The sequence below is a fragment of the Cyanistes caeruleus genome, chromosome 6 (genome assembly GCF_971803275.1).
Source record: "Cyanistes caeruleus chromosome 6, bCyaCae1.hap1.1, whole genome shotgun sequence".
In the NCBI taxonomy this organism is placed as follows: domain Eukaryota; kingdom Metazoa; phylum Chordata; class Aves; order Passeriformes; family Paridae; genus Cyanistes; species Cyanistes caeruleus.
This window is the reverse complement of record NC_141706.1, coordinates 67,428,103-67,450,474: the sequence shown is the minus strand read 5'-3', so window position 1 is coordinate 67,450,474 and position 22,372 is coordinate 67,428,103. Positions and strand designations below refer to the sequence as shown.

The 22,372-nt window shown below is 47.0% G+C and overlaps 1 protein-coding gene across 2 annotated transcripts in view; it reads right to left on the bottom strand.

The window, feature by feature from the left end:
* MDGA2 (MAM domain containing glycosylphosphatidylinositol anchor 2) overlaps window positions 1-22,372 on the bottom strand; it is a 192,261-nt gene that overhangs the window by 86,871 nt on the left and 83,018 nt on the right. For both annotated transcript variants that reach the window (XM_086892409.1, XM_023927218.2), the window contains 2 exons: window positions 17,777-17,973; window positions 13,687-13,819 (listed from right to left, as the gene is read on the bottom strand). In XM_086892409.1, coding sequence (XP_086748535.1) covers window positions 13,687-13,819; window positions 17,777-17,973 — 330 coding nt within the window. The remainder of the gene's footprint in view (window positions 1-13,686; window positions 13,820-17,776; window positions 17,974-22,372) is intronic.

Sequence of the window (22,372 nt, the reverse complement as noted above, 5' to 3'; positions counted from 1 at the left end):
CCCCTGCCGTGGGGTTCCACATTCCACTGTCCCAGGTTGCCCCAAGCCCCATCCAGCCCGGCCTTGGACACTTCCAGGGATCCAGGGGCAGCCCCAGCTGGTCTGGGCGCCCTGTGCCAGGGCCTCCCCACCCTCCCAGACAGGAATTTCTACCCTGTATCCCATCCATCCCCGCCCTCTGGCAGTGGGAATCCATTCCCTGTGTCCTGGCACTCCCTGATTTCTTGTTCCAGCTCTGACTGGTTGTTCCAGTAAGGAAAGGAGAAGGAGATAAAAGCAGGGAGAGTTACAGCCATGGAATCACAAAATCCTGGAATGGTTTGGGTTGGGAGGGACCTTCAATCCCATCCAGTGCCATCCCTTGCCATGGGCAGGGACACCTTCCATGATCCCAGGCTGCTCCAAGCCCTGTCCAATCTGGCCTTGGACACTTCCAGGGATCCAGAGGCAGCCACATTCCCTGGGCATGCAGAGGCAGGTGGGGATTGATGGATTGATGGGAGCAGGGATACATGGATGGACAGCCCCAAAGCCACGTTTGGGACCGAATGTGTCACGTGTGGGACAGGTGCCAGCACAATGGATTGGAAACCTTGGAAAAAGGAATTAGTAAAGAACTTCTTTGGCATGGGAAGCCTGTTCTCCTCAAGTCAGATCCTGCCACTCATCCACCTTCTCCCCAATGAACCCCTGGGAACTGGGCTGCCAACGAGGATGGATTCCTGGAGTTTGAATCCAGTGAGGCATCTCCCTTGGGACATCATCCCTTTTCACATGGAGAGACTGAACAATCCCAGAGAGAGGCGTTTTTCCCTCTCTGGGATGTACAACCTGCAGTTCACACCTAATTCCCATAATTCTCATAAAATTCCCATAAAATCCTACGGCCAGGTGAAATGGGAGCAGTCAGCACAGGTTGATGGGGAGATGCTGATCTCGGAAAGAAGTGATTAAATTTAATTCTCTTTCCTTGTCTCTCCTTTTCCATGAAATATTTCCATGTGATAGAAGAGGAGCAAATGCTCAATAATAAGGGACAAGGCAGCAATTAATTGGAGAAGATGGATATAACTAAATTATAAAGAATATAAACAATATTAACTAATATTAACAATAGAAAGATAAATTATATCAATATATAAATAAAAATACAAAAATACAAAAATTACTAAAATATAAATATATAAAAATATGAATAAATATAAATATAAATATAAATATAAATATAAATATAAATATAAATATAAATATAAATAATATTAATATAAATATAAAATCACACTCTGGGCTGTGACATCCTGAGTCCCCTGTGGTGAGGGATCCACCCTTGCTGGATCCAGGCTTTGCTCAAAGGCATCCCTTAAGATGCATTAATGATGAACCAATGTGAAAATATCCATTGCTAGGCCAGTAAAAGCAACAATTCCAAAAAAAAAAAAACCAGGAATAAAGGTGAAGGATTGACACTCTGGGCCAAGAATGCCAGCACAAGTGGTAATAAAAAGGGAAAGGCAATAAAAATGTTACATTCCAAAATCACATCCCCGTCCTTGTTATTACAGGGAGATATTCCCGGGTGTTCTGCTTTAGATGGGAATCTTATTTCAATATTAAAGGAACACAAACCAAGCACTAGAGGCAAATACAACAATCAGCCATAAAATCAGAGTTTGCTTTATGTGGGCTTCACCCAGGAGGAATTTGGTGGCATTTGGAAGTGGGAACAAAAAAATGGGAAGAGCGTCCTTTGTATGGGAACATCATATTCATGGAATATCCAGATCCCACAGGGATCATGGATCCAGCTCCAAGCCCTGCACAGACCCCCCAACAATCCCAGCCTGGGCATCCCTGGCAGAGCTGCCCAAACGCTCCTGGAGCTCCGGCAGCCTCAGGAATGTCACCATTCCCTGGGGAGCCAGCACCCTCTGGAATAGTGGAACCTTTCCCTGCTGTCCATCCCATCCCTCCCTGAGACAGCTCCAGCCACTCCCTCAGTCCGGTTCTTGGTCACCAGAAGGAAACTCCTTAGGAGAGCAGAGATTCACAATCCAATCCTCTCTTCCAGTTCCTCCCAGTTTTGGATTCCTCAGATCTTTCCCAGCATGAATTCCTGGCTCAGGTAATTTAAAACCAAATAATTGGGCTCATGGCTAAAAACCCAGACCACAAAGCAGTCGGCTCTGCCAGCTGTGCCAGGGTCTCTTTGCTCACATCCTCTGAGCTCTTCTTCCACCAGCTGATGCCTCCAGCAGCTGATGGATCCCCAGTTTGGGATTCCAGTTGGGAAACTGGGAATTGTGCCCTGTCTTCTGCTGAAGGAGGCTTTTTTTGGGAGAAGGTGACAAAACCGGGATGCAGGTACAACCAGAACCTGTGGTGCCATCACCAACAACCAACCTATTTCCCTCTCCCTTCCTCCTTCCTGGGTTTCATAATTTTTCCTGAACAACTCCAGCAAGGAGTTTGCTCTTTGCTCTCACTTCCCATCAAATCTCGAGACAGGGAACAAGGGAACCATGGATAATCCTTCAAAACTTGAAGCAAAAGATAAAAGCACCGACGTCAACCCAAGCCAGTGGGGCCATTTCCATAATCCTGCAGATGAAAGGGAGCCCTTTGCCATCCTTCAGGAACAAAGTGGGATCGGATAAAAAGGCTGGGACACATCCCTTTCATCCCAGCACTCCAAACAGAGAGTACATGGAAATGAGGGTTTGGATACAGCAGTTTCCCTTTATTTACACCACAAGTTTCACTTTCAGCTCCAATCCCAAAAAAAAAGCAGACAGAAATCCCTGGATTTCTGCAGCCACGGCCACAGCAAGCTGGATTTAATCCGAAGAATATGAAGAAATTCAGGAAGGCTGTTGAGTTTCTCAGCAAACAGGATTCAGTGCAGCAGATAAAGGGTCAAACCCCTCCTAGGAAGGGAATATTGCCAATATTGCCAATTTTCACAAATGAGCCTTTACGTTGATATTTCTCCACTACAGGAGAAAAGAATGGGGAGTTATAGCCAGGGAATCATGGAATCATGGAATGCTTCAGGTTGGAAGGACCTTAAACCCCACCCAGTGCCCCCCTGCCATGGCAGGAACAGCTCCCACTGTCCCAGGCTGCTCCAGCCCCAATGTCCAGCCTGGCCTTGGCCACTGCCAGGGATCCAGGGGCAGCCACAGCAAATCTGGCAATTCCAGCCCAGCCAGCAATTCCCAATTCCCAATCTCCCATCCATCCCTGCCCTCTGGCACTGGGAGCCATTCCCTGGCTCCTGTCCCTCCATCCCTTGTCCCCAGTCCCTCTCCAGCTCTCCTGGAGCCCCTTCAGGCTCAAGGGTCTCTGAGCTCTCCCTGGATCCTTTTCCTCTCCAGGTGAGCATTCTCAGCTCTCCCAGCCTGGCTCCCAAGGGACTCCAGCCCTGGAGCTGCTCCATGGTTCCTCTAGACTCTCTCCAGCAGCTCCCGGTCCTGCTCTGTCCCCAGGGCTGGAGCAGCCCTGCAGGTGGGGTCTCACCTGAGTGGGGCAGAGGGGCAGAATTCCCACCTTTCCCGCTGCCCACACTGAGGGATCAGCCCAGGGCTTTGGGGGATTCTGGGATAGCCATGTCCAGCTCTCATCCACCAGCATTCCCAAGTTTTTTTTCCAGGGCTGATCTCAACCCCTTCATCCCCCAGCCTGGACTGATCCCAGGGTTGCCAAGTGGAATTAAAAGTGATGGATTTTATTGAGTTAGATTCAATCCTAGTTTGGGAATTTAAGCCTCAGAGCCAGCACCATCCCCCAACACCAAAACTCACAGAGACACAGGAGAGACTCACGTATGAAATCCCATCAATTCCAAGAATTCCAAATGCAAGGAAACCATCCCTGCCAGACAGAGGCAGGACTAAATGGGGTCTGTTATTACTCTCAAAGCCACTTCCCAAGCCCAGGTCTGTCCGAGATGACTTCCAGGATTAACGAGGGGAACACTCAGCCATGGAGCTTTGGTCAGCAAAGCTTCTCCCAGCCACAACCTCCAACCCAGCAGAGCCTCAGCCAGCCAACATTCCCAGGGGAACCCTTCCTTGGACTCCGTTAGGAATAACAAAAATCACTACTGAACAATAGCAAGCTCTGGGAAATATTCCCAAAACTTGCCTGGAGCATGCAAACACAATGGGAACGACTCCGCGTCCTAAGGGCTCTGCATCTCCACTGCCCTTTGGAAGTCGGGTTTTCCGAGCGCCAATCCCGCCTTTCGGAGTCAGGCTGGGCTTGGCAGGGGACAAAGAGAGCGGCAGAGCCCCCGGGAGCTCCTCCGCTCGCAGAACAAGGCCCTACTGATCCGAGGGAATCCGCCGCGCTCCCATTCACGCCGCAGCTGCAGCCTTGGGAAAGGGGCTCCCATTCAGAGGCTTCCGTGTGGGAGCGGTGCTGCTGCATCCCTGGATTTCAGAGCTGCCCTGGAAGCCAACGGTGCCGGTGACAAAGTGCTCTTGGAATTACAGCGGGTCACAACGCCCAGCCCTGCTGCTCCAGGGAATTTAAACGGGAATTACACCCATTTTTGTGGCTTTGCGTTAAAGGCAAGTCAGGCACCCGCGGCAGATGGATGGAGATTGATTAGGAAATTAATAATTAATGGCTCCAGCATAGCCCAGTCCTCACAAGGTGCTAAACCAGCAGGAAACACACCCTGGTTTGATTAATGGCTGGGGCAAGGCCTTCTCAGACTGAGCACAAAGCAAGCACTCGTTCAGCCGTTGTTAACACTCTTAATTAAACCAGGCTGCCAAGCACTCTGACCAGAGGAACTGTGGCTGCTCCATCCTTGGAATGTTCCAGGCTGGATGGGGCTTGGAACAACCTGATCCGGTGGAAGGTGTCCCTGGCCTGCAGGGAGTGGAGTGGGATAATCCTAAACCGGCAGGAAACGCACCCTGGTCTGGATCAATGGCTGGGGCAAGACCTTCTCAGGCTGAGCACAAAGCAAGCACTCGTTAAGCCATCATTTACACTCTTAATTAGACCAGGCTAATTAAAGCCAAGCACAGAGAAGCTGTAGTTGCTCCATCCTTGGAATGTTCCCGGTTGGAACATTCCACATTGGAGTGGAAGGTGTCCCTGGCCGGCAGGGAGTGGAATGGGACAATCCTGAAGCTCCCATCCCTCCCAAACCATTTGGGGAATTATTCAAGGACCTGATGAAGATGCTGAGGGAATTGGAGGGGTGGAGTCTCTGCTGCTGCCCGGGATGGGGTGCTGAGGCTGGAATCGCACTGGGAGGAAAATCCATCAGTCATTCTGGGAGCAGCCCGAAAAAATCCACTGCCAACGTGTCATAATTACAGTGAGACAAATAGAGGTATTTAGGCTGGATGTATGGAATTGAGGAAATGTCACAATTGGCTTTAGGGATTACTGGAAACGCGAAAGAAACCCAATAATTTAATAGCGATATCAAAGTACAGGCAGCAAGTCCTGTCCTTGACAAGGCTCTCAGCTGTGATGAATAGAAATGAAAGGACATTATTTCCTCCAGTTTGGGGCATTATTTGAAAGGCAGAACCGAAGTAATAGAACATAATTGAATTATATTTTTATATCCATTGCTGTGTGTGCATCCATTTCATTTACAGCCAGCATTTCTTGCAGGAACACAAAGCCAATATTCCTAACGAGGCGCGCGGTGCGCCGGCCCTTTCCAGGCAGAGGGAAAGGGTTTGTGCTCCCTGCCAGGCTGGAGGCAGCATTCCTGTAACTATTTATCCAGAAAGTTCAAACAAGTGTGGATTGTGATTCCCAGATTTTGAGTTAGAATCAGAATATCCCAGAACGGGATTGGGAGGGAGTTTAAAACTCATTTAAAACTCATCTCATTCCAGCCCCTGCCATGGGCACTTGGCCTTGGGCACTGCCAGGGATCCAGGGGCAGCCACAGCTGCTCTGGGAATTCCATCCCAGCCCCTCCCCACCCTCCCAGACAGGAATTCCTTCCATAAATCCAGCCTAAATCTCCCTTTCTATGGCTCCATTCCCCATCATATTTTTAATTTTTTTTTTTTTTACTGTTATTTTCCAGGGCCAAACCAAACATTTTATTGCTCACCCTTCAACAGGGCAGGTCCTGTCTTTTTATCATCAGATACCCCTAAAAAAAATTACCCCTAAAAAAAAACCAAAAAAAAAAAACCCAGGAAAAAAATAAGAGAAAAAAATCCTAAAACTGAACAAGTGTTGCAAATCTCTTTTATACTTTTTTATGTTTATCCTCTGCTGCTACAGAGAGATCCCAGTGGAAGTTGCACACCTCGTGAAAAAAGGAGAAAATTCTCCAGCTAAACAGTTCTACAACAGCTCTAGTTCTAAAAACTTTGTTTCTAGGCAAATAAAATGTATTTACCTTACATCTCATCTTTCTTTTTGACTTACTCTCCATTTTTTCCCCTCTCCTTTTCACTGCCTTTAAATTTCCAGCACTTCCAGGTCAAGAAGAAATAAAGAGAAGTTTCTCAAATCCCAGATCTTTCAGGTTTGTGTCCTTTTTCATTTTTCACTTGACACATAGAATAACTGAGGTAAAATATTCCCAGAGCAGCTTTAGGCATTGCAAGCGCTTTAGGATCATCATGGAATGGTTCCTCATGGAACGGTTTGGGTCGGAAGAGACCTCAGAGATGATTTAATTCCTGTCACAGGCAGGATTTAGGGTTCTCCCTGGCACACAGGAGCAATTTCCAGCTGGTAAAACACCTGGATCTGTTCTGGGACAAAGGGGTGGCTTGCCCCCACCCAGGGCAGGTGTCCCTCGATGGCCAGAGCCACCTTGTGTGTGTGTCCCTGAACCTCCCGTGGGGTCCCTGAGCGGGCTCTGCTCCCGTCAGGGATTAAAAAGAAATAAAATCCTGTTTTTTCAGCCTGCCCTGAGCCTGTCCCTGAAATAAAGAGGCTTAAAGCTGAGGCAAGAGCGAGATCTTTTTGTCTGGGCGCTCTGTCAGAAAGGGAAAATGCAGAGGTTCAGGGAGCGGAGAGGGGAGGTACAGCATAGAAACAAAGAATGGAATTATCAGAGGATTGTGAACTGGAATATCCTGAGTGGGAAAGATCCACAGGGATCATCCAGTGCAGCTCCTTCCCTGCCCAGACCCCCCAACAATCCCAGCCTGGGCATCCCTGGCAGTGCTCCCAAAGCTCCAGCAGCCTCGGGAACGTCACCATTCCCTGGGGAGCCTGGGCAATGCTCAAAGAACCTTTCCTTAAAAATCAAAATATAAATATAAAATTATAAACTAATTAATAATTTTAACTAAAATATTAAATAAAATAATATTTGTATAATAAAATTATAAATGAATGTAACTATAAACAGATTTATGGAACTATAAATCATATTTATGCAGGTTTTTCTGCTGAGCTCTGTGTTTATATATTTATATATTAATTATATTATATATATTACATATTATATACTATATATTACATATTACATATTATATATTACATATTATATATTATATATTATATATTATATTAGATACATTAGATATTATATATCATATATTATATTAGATATATTATATATACTATATTATATATAATATATTATATTATGTATTAGATTAGATATATTATAATTATATATTACATATTGTATATTCTATATTCTATTTTATATTTCATATTTTATATATTATATAATTTTTATATTATATATATATTTATGTATTTATATGTACATTTATATATTCCCATACTTCCACACAAGCCAATCCAGGTATCCCTATCCCATTCCCCGCACTCCTTTCCATCCCCAACACCCTTTTCCCCTCCTCCAACTTTTCCAGAACCCCTCTGTTTTTCCAGCCATGGGGCCGCAGCGTTGATGACTCACATCTTTATGCCCCTTTTTTCCCCGGCTGCTTTTCCTCTCCCTTTTCCAGCACTTTGATGCCTCCGTGGGCTCGTGCTGCCGTTCACGCACAGATGTGGCATTGAGAATTCCAGCGGGAGGAAGGGAGGCGGATCTTGGCTTTTCAAGGCACTTCCTCGCTGGTTTCGCTCGGGAGAGGCTACAAAAGCTCCCGGCTCCCACACTGGAGGGATTCATTCCGTGGGGATTTGATCCGGAGGTGCTGAGGGAAGCAGGATCCTCCCTTCGCCAGCTTAAACCCATGGTGGAATTGTCCCTTCCTTGCTAAATTTAGATCCGCGCGGGATTAAATCCATCCCAGCCACGCCGAAGTCAGGCCTGCCAGCCGAGGTCATGGATCTAAGAGCCCCTAGAGCACAACTCCCGCTTTCCAAAAATAGAAGGGATGAGCTGTTCCTCAATTCCCGGAGTGCAGCTCTGCCTGAACAGCTCCAGACACCTCAGCCCAGCCCTGCTGCAACAGCAACATCCTAATTAGTGGATTAGGGATGGCTGGCTAATGAGGAGCTGCCAAGGAGGGACCCTTGGGCTTCTGGAGGACATGGTCTGGGCAGGAACGAACACCAGCAACGTGCTCGGGAAAAGGGGGCTGGGATCCAGGGATGAATGAAAATGGAATTTGTTGGGAATTTGCAGGGAAGCAGCTCTGGTTGGACCCAGTGTTTGTGGGGCTGGGAATGTGGAGGGCTCTGCATTCCCTCAGGACTGAGCTGAGCAGGGCCTGGGGACACTGGGATGATGTGACCCCCAGGGAATAAAGGAAATGTTCTTTATACAGTCATGGAATTGTTAGGATTGGAAAACACTTCAAAGACATCGAGTCCAACCATTCCCAGCCCTGCCCAGGCCATCACTCCCCCACATCCCCAGGTGCTGCATCCTCAGGGATTTAAACCCCTCAGGGATGGGCACTCCCAACATCCCTGGGCAGCTCTGCCAGGGCTGGGAAACCCTTTCCATGAAGGAATTTTTCCAGCATCCAAGCTGAGCCTCCCCTGGTGACACTTGAGGCCATTTCTTCTGATCCTGGAGATTTTTACATGGAAAATAGGAGCCCGACCCCCCGGCTGTCCCCTCCTGCCAGGGACTTGTGCAGAGCCACAAGGGCCCCCTGAGCCTCCTTTGCTCCAGGCTCAGCCCCTTCCCAGCTCCCTCAGCAATTCTCCAGCCCCTTCCCAGCTCCCTCAGCAATTCTCCAGCCCCTTCCCAGCTCCCTCAGCAATTCTCCAGCCCCTTCCCAGCTCCCTCAGCCGCTCCTGAGACAAGACACCTACATTCCAACATGGAAAATCTTGCTGCAAAGGGAAAGAGGACAATTCCTCATTCCATGCCAGGGTGAGATTCCCTGTCAGCCCTGCAGGGAGCCACAAACCAGCCAGGATAACGGGATTGGTAGGGCAAGGTTTAGACTTAATGAAGAAGAGGACTGGGGGATCCCTTGGGATCCTTTCCAGCTTTATTTTCTATTGCTCCTTTTTTACCAAAGAATTATCCTGGAAATCTGTGGCTGCCCCTGGATCCCTGGCAGTGCCCAAGGCCAGGTTGGATGTGGTTTGGAGCAGCCTGGGACAGTGGGAGGTGCCTCTGCCATGGCAGGGGTGGGAATGGGTGGGATTTAACATCTCCTACATCCCAAACCATTCTGGAATTCCATAAAACCATCCACCTGCAGTGCTCAGCTCAGAGCATCCTCAGGATTTCCTTTCATGCAAATCCCAGTCACCTCCCCCCAGGAATGCCAGAAATCGTGAAGAGAAATATTTTTTTCCCCCTTCCATAATTCCCTTTGCAGTGCATTGTCTGACTGGCAGGAAACAAAGCAAGTTTATCATGACAGACTTCAGTTTAATCGAGGGATTAAAAGTGAATTAAGCCTCTCTTAATTTGTCTCCCACCACATGCCCCAGACAGAGCAGCAGCTTCAGCTGTGATTTCAATGAGCTGTGGCAGGCAGCTGAAAAATCACGGCTTGAAAGACTCGTCTTGCTCGGGAAAAGTTCCTGGGCTGGTTTATTTTATCCTGGAAGCTGCCAAAACTCAGCCTTAATTTATGGATTAATGATCACCTGCTCTAAACCGGCTGCTAACAGACAAAGTAATATCATTTCCAAATGAATCAGTGCCACCCAAGCTGCTTTGTGGAGCGAGATAAAAGCCTGATTTGCTTCTCCTCAATCATATTACAAGAACTATTCTGAGGAGCCCAGAATTCCCGTGGTTTTCTGGGTAAATATCCTGCTTTTTCTCTGGCATTTTGAAACAATGAACTCCCTTGAAAGGCTCCATTCAGGTTATTCTTAGCTCGGAGTGTTCCATGTGCCATTCAGCAGGAGCTGGGGCTAAAATTCCCTTTTTTTAGTGCCTCCTCTGGAAACTGGTGACACCATCAGCTGTCAATAATTCCTCTTGGACACTCAGCAGAGTTGGGCTTGGAGCAGCGGATCCAGGGATTTCTACACAAGGAGGGATTTGTTGCTGCTCAGAGAAACCTGAGCAAAGCACGGTGCAGGTAAAGGCAGAGAGAGGGGGATGGAATCACAGAATCATGGAATGGTTTGGGATGGACAGGGCCTTAAATCCCACCCCATTCCACCCCTGCCCTGGGGGTGCTTCCCTTCAAACTTCTTATCTATGGAGATAAGGAATTCACAGATTCATTGCTGCCTTTAGACACAAAATCAATCTCAACGAGCACCTTCTGCTTTAAATTGTATTTAACTGTCCCCTGCGCACAGTGATGCCTCTGGGGTGTTTCCAGCACCCACTTCTGGTTTTGGGGCTGGTTTTGGGTTTTGAGCTGCTCTGTGCTGGAACAAAAGAATCTTTTTGTCTGAAAAGGGAGGTCACAGCATTGGGTGAGGATCCAGGGTCGCATGGAAAAGGTGGAGGGATGGGATTGTCCCGCTCTGTTCCGTCCTCGGGAGACTCCGCCTGGGAAATTCCAGCTCTGGAATTCTCAGCACAAGGAAGCTGTGGATTTGCTGGAGTGATCCAGAGGAGTCCGTGGAGCTGCTCCCAGGGCTGGAGCCCCTCTGGATCCAGGTTGGGAGAGCTGGGAATGTTCACCTGGAGAAGGGAAGGGTTCAAGGACTTTCCAGGGACTGAAAGGGCTCCAGGAGAGCTGGAGAGGGACTGGGGACAAGGGATGGAGGGACAGGACACAGGGAATGGCTCCCAGTGCCAGAGGGCAGGGATGGATGGGAGATTGGGAATTGGGAATTGCTGGCTGGGCTGGAATTGCCAGAGCAGCTGTGGCTGCCCCTGGATCCCTGGCAGTGCCCAAGGCCAGGCTGGACATTGGGGCTGGAGCTCCTGGGACAGTGGGAGGTGTCCCTGCCTTGGGATGGAGTGGCACTGGATGGGATTTCAGACCCAATCCAAACCATTCCATGATTCCATCAAATGCAGAACAGCCAAATTCCCACATTCTGATCCCACAAAGTGCAGCTGAATTAAGCACACTCAGAACCTGATGACAATAAACCTGGGACGTCTTTGTGCCTCTCAGATATTCCGGGCTCTCCATCCCATCCCTCCAGCTTCCAATTAAAACCAGTGGACAGGACAGGACTGAAACACCTTCAGCTTTAGGCTCTGATTTTCATTACTTAGGATTTATCCTGGATTCCTCCGGATTTACAGTTTCTCTCATTTCTCCGGAGTTACACCGGGTGAAGTTCAGCTGAAGAACTTCTGTGAGGTGAAGTTTTATTAAATGAGCAAAGTTTTGTTTTAGAGTCGCCCTCAGTCCTCAGTCCCTGTCTTTAATGAACTCCTGCATTAATCACTTCTCACATCTAATCCTGCCCTTGATGCTTGTGATCAAATTCCTCATGGAAAAGTGGGAATCTTTGTTATTTTCCAGACTTGTTTACTTGGGAAATGACTCCAGAAAAGGCAATTTTCTCCTCAAATAACCATGGCATGGGTAAGGTGGGAATAATTCCTTCTTTGGGCAAAATCCCCCTGGGAACACCCATCCTGGGCTCAGGAAAGGAGAGTTTGGTGTTCCCCAAGTGCTGGAACATCAATTCTTTTGAAAATGAGGCTCAACATGAACTGAGACTGTGCTGGCTCCAACAGAAAAGTTATTCCAAGGAAAAACGGGAGTGGGACCAATTCCCACACTCAGTGGATGAGGGTCAGGAGCTGCTCCCAACTCCCAAGCACACCTCCCATAGAAAGGCTTCTCCTGCCATGAAACCAGAGCTGCTCATGAGGGACAAACCTCACTCCAGGATATTTATTTTCCCTGGAAAAATTAATGGGAGTGTAAATTAAGGCCTTCCAAATCATTTTCCCTGATGTCTTTGGAGCAGACCATAATTCCAGCTGCTTCCAAGGGTTGAGGACAGCAGTGGGAAACCACAGATCTATTGTCCAATCAGTAATTCCAAAAAAAGATGGAGGCAGCTCCTTGGAATAAAGCCCTGAGGGCAGGAATAATGGGAAATATGGAAGTGCAAATGAAATTCCTGGTTGATCCTGGCCACGCTCAGCATTTTGTGTTCATTTTCTCCCTGATTTCAGGGCCTCAGACACAAATTATTAAAGCCTAACCCACCCTAATCTAACCTGAACTCTCCAAATGTCCAAACACTTCCTGTGGAATTGTTTTCCAAAGCACGTTCCCCTGAAATTCCCGGCTGGTCAGAAGTCCAAGCTCAGAAGTTTTTTGGTGGGAGGTTCAGAAACCGTTTCAGACACATCCTGTGCTTATCCTGGACACGGAGCCTTTAGGAGAGGTAAAATCTGGGATTCACGTTCTCCCCCCAGCATTCCCGAGTGCATTTCCTGGGATTGACCCCTGGAGTTACAGCCACGACAAGAGGGAGAGACACAAGTGGCTGATCCAAAAGGGACGAGACCAAAAACCCGAATAAATTCACAAGAAATTCCACAAAATGGAAACAGCTTTTCCAGGGATTCTACCTAAAGGCTTTGAGATCTTCCCACAAGAGGATTTCAGCACAATCCCTTGGATATTTCCATTTGGAACAATTAAATCCGAAAGGAAACATTTTGGTTGGAATCGATGAAGGAATCGATGTTTAGGTCGATGTAAGAAAAGGTCAAATCAATCCCTGAAATCAATGCCAGAGTAGAAAAAGGTCGGGTTTTTCCCATGAAATATTTTGTGGAATAAAAATTCTTATGTTTCAACAGCACAGGGAAAACAAGGAACTGTTGTAGGGATTCCAGAGGTCATGGAGCTGCTCCATGGAGCCCATCTGCTCTGGAATCAGGCTGGGAGAGCTGGGAATGTTCCCCTGGAGAAGGGAAGGATCCAGGGAGAGCTCAGAGCCCCTTGCAGGGCCTGAAGGGGCTCCAGGAGAGCTCGAGAGGGACTGGGGACAAGGGATGGAGGGACAGGACACAGGGAATGGCTTTTAGCTGGAAAAGGGGAGATTTACGTTGGATATTTGGAAGGAATTCCTGGCTGGAGTGACCAGGACAAGGGGGAATGTCTTTAAGCTGGAAGAGGGTAGATTGAGATGGGATATTGGGAAGGAATTCTTGGCTGGGAGGGTGAGGAGGGGCTGGGCTGGAATTCCCAGATTTGCTGTGGCTGCCCCTGGATCCCTGGAAGTTCCCAAGGTTGGATGGGGCTTGGATTCCCTTGGGACAGTGGGAGGTGTCCCTGCCTGCCAGGGGCTGGAATGAGATGGACTTCAAGGCCCTTCCCACCCAAACCATTCCAGGATTCCCTGAAAGAGCCCGAAATACCAGAGCTGAGTGTGGGCAGGGCAGGAAGTTCTGCTGGAGCTCACCAGTTTTGTTGGAGAGGCGGAAGGACACCATTTTATCCGGGATGCTGCAGACATTCCGCACCGAGGCGATGCAGCTGTAGTTGGCGTAGTCCTGAGGTCGCAGGTTCTTCAGCTTCAGGATCTTTGTTTCTCCCTGGAAAAGGAGGAGAGGACATCAGGAAGGGAGGGAGGGAGGGAAAAAGCGGATACGGATCTGGGAATTCCATCCTCCTCCAACATTCCCGAGCGTGTTTCTTGGGATTGACCGCTGATGTTGCATCCACAAGACACAACCAACGATCCAGGAGGGATGAGCCCAAAAAAAGAGCAAATTCACAAGAAATTCCACAAAATGGAAATAGCTTTTCCAGGGATTCTACCTAAAGGCTTCGAGATCCTCCCACAAAGGATTTCCAAAGGATACAGGGAATATCAACACTGGAAAGCCAGAGGGAAATTGGGTTGATGGAGTCCTTCAAGTCGCAAATTTTTCAGGATGATTTATTTTAAGGTACAATTTCCATGGAGAAAAAATCCCAAGGTACAAAATTCCTCCTGTTTTCCTCCAAAAATGAGGAGATGCTGGATTCTATTTTTAGCCAGGGAGCTGAACAGGACATGGAATGTCGAATTCCTTCAAACACAGACAGCAGAAAACCGGGAAATGGGAAATGTGAGATTTCGCCCCCTCAAAGTTCCAAAAGAAAAACGTGGCAAATGTTCATTATCCAGTGTCCTGATAAATCTGAACAACTTTAATACTGGCACAGCCTTAGGAACACATGGATTTGATTTTTAACAATACCACAGGGATAAACTCACCAGGAATATCTAGGAAAAATATGGAAGTTTGAGAAAATGAATGTACAGAACTGGGGAAAAATAAAAAAAGAAATCCATCAAAAAAGAAGATCCAGCTGAGTGGGAAAGAAAAGAAACAGTCCTTGAAATTTTGGAGAGATTTTGGGGATAATGGGATTCAAATGGTTTCTATGGACAACCAATCCCATGGAAATGATGGGATTAAAATTAAGCCTTGCAGAGGCTGCTCCTAAGGATCAAATTCCTGCTTTAGGAGGTTCTTCTGAAAGAGGGAAGGGCCCTACCCAGGCTGCCAAAGGCACTGAGCTCTGGAAGCATGGGGCAGCTTCATCCCAGCAATTCCCTCTTTTGCTCCAGGTTGAACTTGGGCTGAACTCCCAATGGAATTCTGGATCCCATCCCCAGCTCGCAGAGATTTATAAAAATGTATATATTTTCCCCATTGGTTGGGATAATTAGTCTAATTATGTCTAATTGCATAATTATCGTAAATACAGCAAATTTAATCTCGTGCTCAGGCTGAGCAATTCCAATGAGTGACGAGGAGGATGCAAACTCTCAGGAAAAAAAAACCTCCATCGAGATTTGGGAATTTTATTTTCCCAATGTTTTTGAGGATGAGGATGGGCAGGTTTGCTCCGTTTCTCCCCCCACGGATGCTGGAATAAATGGCCAGCGTTTGCTGATTGACTGGAAAAATCTGGTCATATTTAAGGAATTTGTTTGGATTTTCCCAGTTTTCCAAGTGTCTCCTGTGATTTAATTGCTGGCTGGATTTTGGGATCATCCCAGAGGATGGGTAAAAAGGGGAAAGGGGGGACTTCTGCTTCTGCCCCTCTGCGCTGCACAGGTGAGGCCCCACCTGCAGAGCTGCTCCAGCTCTGGGGACAGAGCAGGGCCTGGAGCTGCTGGAGAGAGTCCAGAGGAATCCATGGAGCTGCTCCAAGAGCTGGAGATGCTCTGGAGCCAGGCTGGGAGAGCTGGGAATGTTCCCCTGGAGAAGGGAAGGATCCAGGGAGAGCTCAGAGCCCCTTGCAGGGCCTGAAGGGGCTCCAGGAGAGCTGGAGAGGGACTGGGGACAAGGGATGGAGGGACAGGACACAGGGAATGGCTCCCAGTGCCAGAGGGCAGGGATGGATGGGATATTGGGAATTGGGAATTGCTGGCTGGGCTGGAATTGCCAGATTTGCTGTGGCTGCCCCTGGATCCCTGGCAGTGCCCAAGGCCAGGCTGGACATTGGGGCTGGAGCAGCCTGGGACAGTGAAAGGTGTCCCTGGGTTGGAATGGGATGGGATTTAAGGTCCCTTCTCACCCAAAGCATTCCAGGATTTTGTGATTATCTGAATAACAAAACCATCAGAAATAACAATCAACCTCTCTTTTGGGTAAAAAAAAAACCCGAGAAGTTTTGTTTCCGTTTCTATTCCATTTCACTTCCAGATTAAAATCCACCTTCAGAGCCCTCAGTGAAAAAGTTCCCTCTTAAAATTCCCAAGTCCTGATTCTCTGAAGCCAAATTCCCTCTGTCCCTCTTCCCATCAGCTCTCCCTATTTGCATCCCTACCATGAAATGAACTAATTAAGCAGAAGATGTTGATGACTCTTGAACCTTTAATTACATCTTCTCCTCTCATAAACACAGAGCAGATCTTGCCTGCACAGATCCCAGCCACACTAATTCCAGCTGCCCTCCAATAACTGCAGAAAGGTTATGGATAAGATTGGAATATCACCAGGACAATCTGATTTATTCATTAATTAAACCCACGCCGAGATTTTAGGAAGGGTGATCGTAATAGCCTAAAAAAAAAAAAATAAAAAAAATCTAATTTCATGTGACACATCTTAGTAGATGAATCCTTAGATTTTTAGGGAAGGCAATCCTCAGCATTTCCATAGTGAAATATGAAATAAAAAAAAAAATCCACTTTCCCTTTTTAATTAAAACATTTCAAAACTTCAGTTTACACTGGAGCCCAAGCAAAGCCCCAGATTTGCTAAACTGGGTCTGCTCATGTTGAATTAAAAATAATCTCATTACATTTAGGACACCAATAACATGGCTCTGTGATTTAATTCCCATCTCTGCAAGGTTCCGGGCTCCACATTTCTCCGGAAAACACAGAGCTGTTGGAGCAATATAAAGCTGTCAAGTACAATAAAAAGCCACAAATGAAGGTGCTCTCAAATCATTAAGTGAAAATTATTTATGAAAGTCGCAGTTGCTTTCTGCTCTGAACACCAAATTACCAGGCAGTTTTCACCTCTGGCTTCCCTTGCTATTCCTTGGGATTTTCCAAACCAATTTTCCCCCCCTTTTTTTTTCCCCTCTTTCTTTGTTTATTTTTATTTTTTCATTCAAACACCATCCCACACTTTTGGCCACAGACAATGGGATCTGCCACCTTTTTTATCTTTACTCAGTGTAAATGTGTAAGTGATAAATTAATCTCAGTTTATCCGACAGAGCCAGGAATCCTTGGGGGCTGGGAATGGGAGCAGGAAGACTTGGGAAAAGGTTTTATTTCCTTTTTTGCCACCGCATTTTGAAGTGGGGAAATTGTGAAATGAAACCTTGTATTTAAAGATAAAAGAGGCAGGAAAAAAAGAGTATGAAAACCAGCATGGGGGGGGGGGTTCATGGAATCACGGAATCATGGAATTTTTCAAGGTTGGAAAAGCCCTCCAAGATCATCAACTCCAACCATCAACCACCACCAGGTTCTCCATTTATCCATGTCCTCAAGTGCCACATCCGCACGGTTTTTGAACACTTCCAGGGATGGAGACTCCGGCCCTCTTCTGGACAGCCCGTACCTCTTCCATAAAGAGATTTTTCCCTAAAATTTAATCTAAATTTTAGATTTAATTCAATTTAATTTAATTAATCTAAAATCTAATCTAAAATCTAATCTAAAATTTAATCTAAAATTTAATCTACGTGAAGAGATTTTAAGGCTGTAATTTAGGCTGAGTGCAGATTCACTGAGTTGGATCGGGAAGGATGAGGAAATAGGAATTGAATCAGAAGTTTGGGCTTGCAGGACCCAATAAAAATCACAATAAAAGGCCTCCTGTAGATATCGCTCCCTCATAATTTAATAATCCATATTTTTACAAAAATTTAAATATATTTTACGTCAGGAAGTCTATGAACAACATCCAGGAGAATTTGGGTGGGGCATCACAATCTGGAGGCCATCCCCCATCCCCACCCCACAAACCCAGAGGGAAGATCTCGTTACAAAGCCTCAAGACGGGGAAAGAATTCCCGGTTTTCAGGCCTACCTGGGTAAAGAAGGGCTCGTAGATCTCCACTCCCTTGTCAGAGCCCTGCAGCAGCACCTCCTGGCCGCGGCGCCAGCTGTAGCGCACGGGCGGGTTGGAGTTGGCCACGCACCTGAGGAACACGGTCTTCTCATAATAAAACTGCTCCTTGGCTTCCCCAATGCTCTGGTGGACCGTGACTATGGGATCATCCAAATCTGGGGGAAAAAAGAGGTTGGAAAAAACAAATTTAAGCCAGGCTTTAGCCAGCTTGACAACAGCGTGGCGCCGGGAATTTCCTGTGACGCCTCATAACTAGTCAAGGGTAAGACAGAGACAAAACAGCTTGAAAAACCCCAGATTTTAGGGATTTTGCAGGAAAAGTCAGGCTTAGGATTTATTTCCTTCTCCCCAACTGGATCTCCTTCAAAACTCACATTTTTAGGCAGAACAACACAGCCAATCTCATGCTAATGTCAATCATATTTCTATTATAGCACGGTGATTACCGCGGTTTCGTCTGGTTCGCAGCTTTACTCCTTGTTTCTTCTAACTCTTTTCCACAAAATTATAAAGCTTTGGCAATAAATAGACAGCCTGATTTGCATCCAAATGGCAGAATCCAGGAGTCCATGGATCACGTGCACGCAGCTGTTTGCTTTTAAAGCTGCAATTTAAGGCAGCAATTTAATGCAGATTCCCTGCTTTTAGTTACAGGCATTTAACTTCCAGCAGGTAAATTCATCCCGGGCTTTGGAACACATTTCTCTTGATTAAAATACAGATATCAGATAATTACTCCCACTGCAGCAGCTCCAAGAAAATGAGATGCCCACAACCAGGAATTGGCTTCCACAAAGAATAAAAATACAATAGCCCTTGGAATATGAGGATACCAAAGTAATTAATTTGGGCTTTATCCCACCAGGAAAAAGGAGATTCCTGGTCTGGGGTTTTTTCCTGAGCTTTGTCTGGAGGGACGATTTTATTGAGGAAGGAAAGAAATGGGACAAGGGAAAAAACAGAAAGCAAAAGATGTTTTTCTTAAGTACTGGTTAAAAACACACAACTTCCAAATGATAACTCTCACAGCCAGGAATTCCCAGTTCCCAATCTCCCATCCATCCCTGCCCTCTGGTGCTGGGAGCCATTCCCTGTGTCCTGTCCCTCCATCCCTTGTCCCCAGTCCCTCTCCAGCTCTCCTGGAGCCTCTTTAGGTACCCTCAGCTCTCCCTGGATCCTTCCCTTCTCCAGCTGAGCATTCCCAGCTTTCCCAGCCTGGCTCCAGAGCAGCTCCAGCCCTCGGAGCATCTCCCTGATCTCCTCTCCAACAATTCCATGTTTTTGTTGAGCTGATCCCGGACTCAGCATTCCAGCTGTGCCCTCAAAGCACACAGGAACACAACATTCCATGTGCAGCTCATCCATCCCTGGCTACAACCATTCCAGAACCTTCTCGGCACCGCTTGTTCCTTTAAAGTCCTTAAACCCCTTTGGATAGCGGTTAATTATTCCCTTGTCCCCAAATTTAACCCCATATGTGCAAAGTCTGCTGTGAGTAATTATCAAAATGTCGGTTCATCATTTACTTGGGGCCAAATTTCAGTGAAATGGAGAACGAGGTTCTCAAATCTTCACATGACCAAAAGAAACCAAAGGCACCCACAAATCCCTCTGAAAAGGTGGAGAATCCTGGAATTGTTGAGGTTGGAAAAGCCCCCTGAGATCACCAAATCCAACCATCAACCACCACCACGTTCACCACTAAACCACGGCTTTAAGAGCCACATCCACAACTTTTCCAGCTGTGCTGACTCCACCCCTTCCCTGAGCAGCCTCTTCCAAAGCTTGACAATCCATGGAATTCTTAAGGAAGAACTTTGTTAATAAAATAAATAGATTAGAATATATGTAAATTCCATTTTGAAAAGCAATTTCCAGAAAAAAAGACCTAGCCTAAAGACTAAAAATTCATCTAAAGATTAAAAATTCCTCTTTAGCCACTCCATTTCTATTTGCATAAGAAGAGTGAAGCTGGAGAGACTCTTGATTAATTAGAAACAAAACCTGTTCCAAAATTCCCAACAATTCCAGCAATGACACCTCGTAATGGGGCACAGAATTTAAATAAATGTTACCTTCGTCCTCCCCTCCAAAACATTTAATTTGAGATCACAGAAGCAAATTATGGATCTGCTGCTCCAAATTAGGATGGCATTTCCTAATGAGATTTCAGTTTTGTTCGAAAGGTTATTTGAAATCACGGCAGCGCTCGGAAAGGGCTGAGAGTGCTCAGAAATTCTGGCTTCTCCTCATGAGGTTGAAAGCAAAAAAGGAGAAAATTAACTCGCTGCAATTTTTAGGGTCAAACACCTCTTCCCTGAGTTTTGAGGGAGAACAAAATGTTTCCTGCATTGATTCCCAAGTTATCCCTATTAAAGCACATCCCTGGTGGCAAACAAGGAGCCATGAGCTCCATCACCGAGTCCAGGGATGCTCTTCCAACCTCTGACCCTCGGATGAAGGCGAATCCTTGGATAAAAGACCCAAGAGCCCAAATCTGGGCTCAGCTTCATTTTCATGAAGTTACTCAAGACAAGGCACAGGGAATCCCTCAAAACCTGGAATCAGGACTCGAACCACATCCATCCTTGGCTGCAAGAGCAGGAGAGCTGTTTCCAGGGAAAAATTCCCTCCCATCCAACCCATCCCTGTGAGACAAATTCCTGAGCGCCCTGTGCAGCTGCAGAGGTGGATAGATGGGAACAATGCAGGGAAGGCCACCAAGGTGACCGGAGGCCATCCAGATCCTGAGGGAGCTGGGTTTGGCCAACCTGGAGATGGTTGGATGAAGGGAAAATCCAATTTCTGTCTTCAAATGCCAACCAGGGACTCCTGGAGAAGACAAAGGAGAAGCTGGGATGAAGAGCAGATGGAGTTTCTGTCTCCAACTTGCCACCAGGAAGTTCTAGAGAAGATGAAAAACTCTTCTTGGAGGTGCGGAGGAAAGGACCACGAGGTCTAAGCTGCACCAAGAGAAATTTCTCTGGGATATAAGGAAAACAAATTCCCTGTGGAATCAGACAAGTGTCCAGAGGGGCCATGGGACACCTGAAGACATCCAGAGCTGGGCTGGCCACAGACCTGAGGAATGAAGGTGGTGCTGGTTTGAGCAGGGGGTTGGACAAGAGGCCATTTTACATAAATGATTCCAAGTTACTCCATGATTCCAGGAGCTGTGATGCCATCACCTGCTTGTCCAATCTTCTCTCTTGGAACAGGTCTATGCTGGATCATGGAAACATGGAATGGTTTTGCATGGAAGGGATCTTAAATCCCATCCAGTGCCCACCCTGCCATGGCAGGGACAGCTCCCACTGTCCCAGGCTGCTCCAGCCCCAATGTCCAGCCTGGCCTTGGGCACTGCCAGGGATCCAGGGGCAGCCACAACTGCTCTGGCAATTCCAGCCCAGCCAGCAATTCCCAATTCCCAATCTCCCATCCATCCCTGCCCTCTGGCACTGGGAGCCATTCCCTGTGTCCTCTCCCTCCGTCCCTTGTCCCCAGTCCCTCTCCAGCTAATCCCTTCCAAGCAAGCACTGAACTATGGCAAGGGATGGATTTTGATAGGAATATCGGGAAGGCTCCAAGAAATCCAAGCTGGGAATGGAACTGCAGCGAAGCCTTTGCCAAAGCATTTCGTAATGGTCAATTAATGGAAAATTCCCACTGCAGAACCCGATGGATTTTTTTTTTTCCAACAGCAGTGCTGGAAAGATCCCGACAGCTGCAGCAAAGCAAAAGCAGAAGCGCTACTAGGCGAGCAAAGAATGCTCCCAAATTTTTGGGAGATCTCCCTGAACATTCCCGGTGTTGGGAAGGGCTGCACAAATGTGTGACTGGGTGGTTACATAAGGCTGGGCTTTGCTCGGGCCATGCGAGAGCTGGAAAATAGAAAAAGCAGGAAAAATACGGTGTTTGGACAAGGAACTCTGCAGGGATATTGCAGGGAAACACCAAAATTCCCTGCCTTTATCCAGGTTGTTTAAATCCACCTGATCCTGGTGCTCATGGAAGTTCTCCAGAATTCCAGCTTCTATTCGGGTTGAGTTGGCACTAATGGACATTCAAGTTTCTAAGCAGATTTAAACCCCGTCCCTGCTTAAAGCTCTGTGCATGTGGGTGGTTGCTCTTCCCCTGCAGCACGGGAATATCCAGGGGTTTGGAAGGCTGAGAGGGAAGGGAAAGCCTTGGAATGGCCACCCAGGGAAACCCCTGGATCCCTGGAAGTGCCCAAGGCCAGATTGGGTGAGGCTTGGAGCAGCCTGGGATGGTGGAAGGTGTTCCTGCCATGGCAGGGGTGGAATGGGATGAGGATTTAAGGCCCCTTCTATCCCAAACCATTCCAGACTCCATAATTTCAAATAGCACACAAAAATAAACCTATAAAGATTTAACACTGGGAAGATCAACAAGACAAATCTCCTCACTGTTTTACCAGAAAGGGAAAAAAAAATATCCCAAAATTTCCATTTTGGGTTGATGAAATTATGAGGAGTCAACAGCTTAATCACTCTTTAAATCAAACTGAAGTCAAGGGTGCTGCTACGTGGTTAA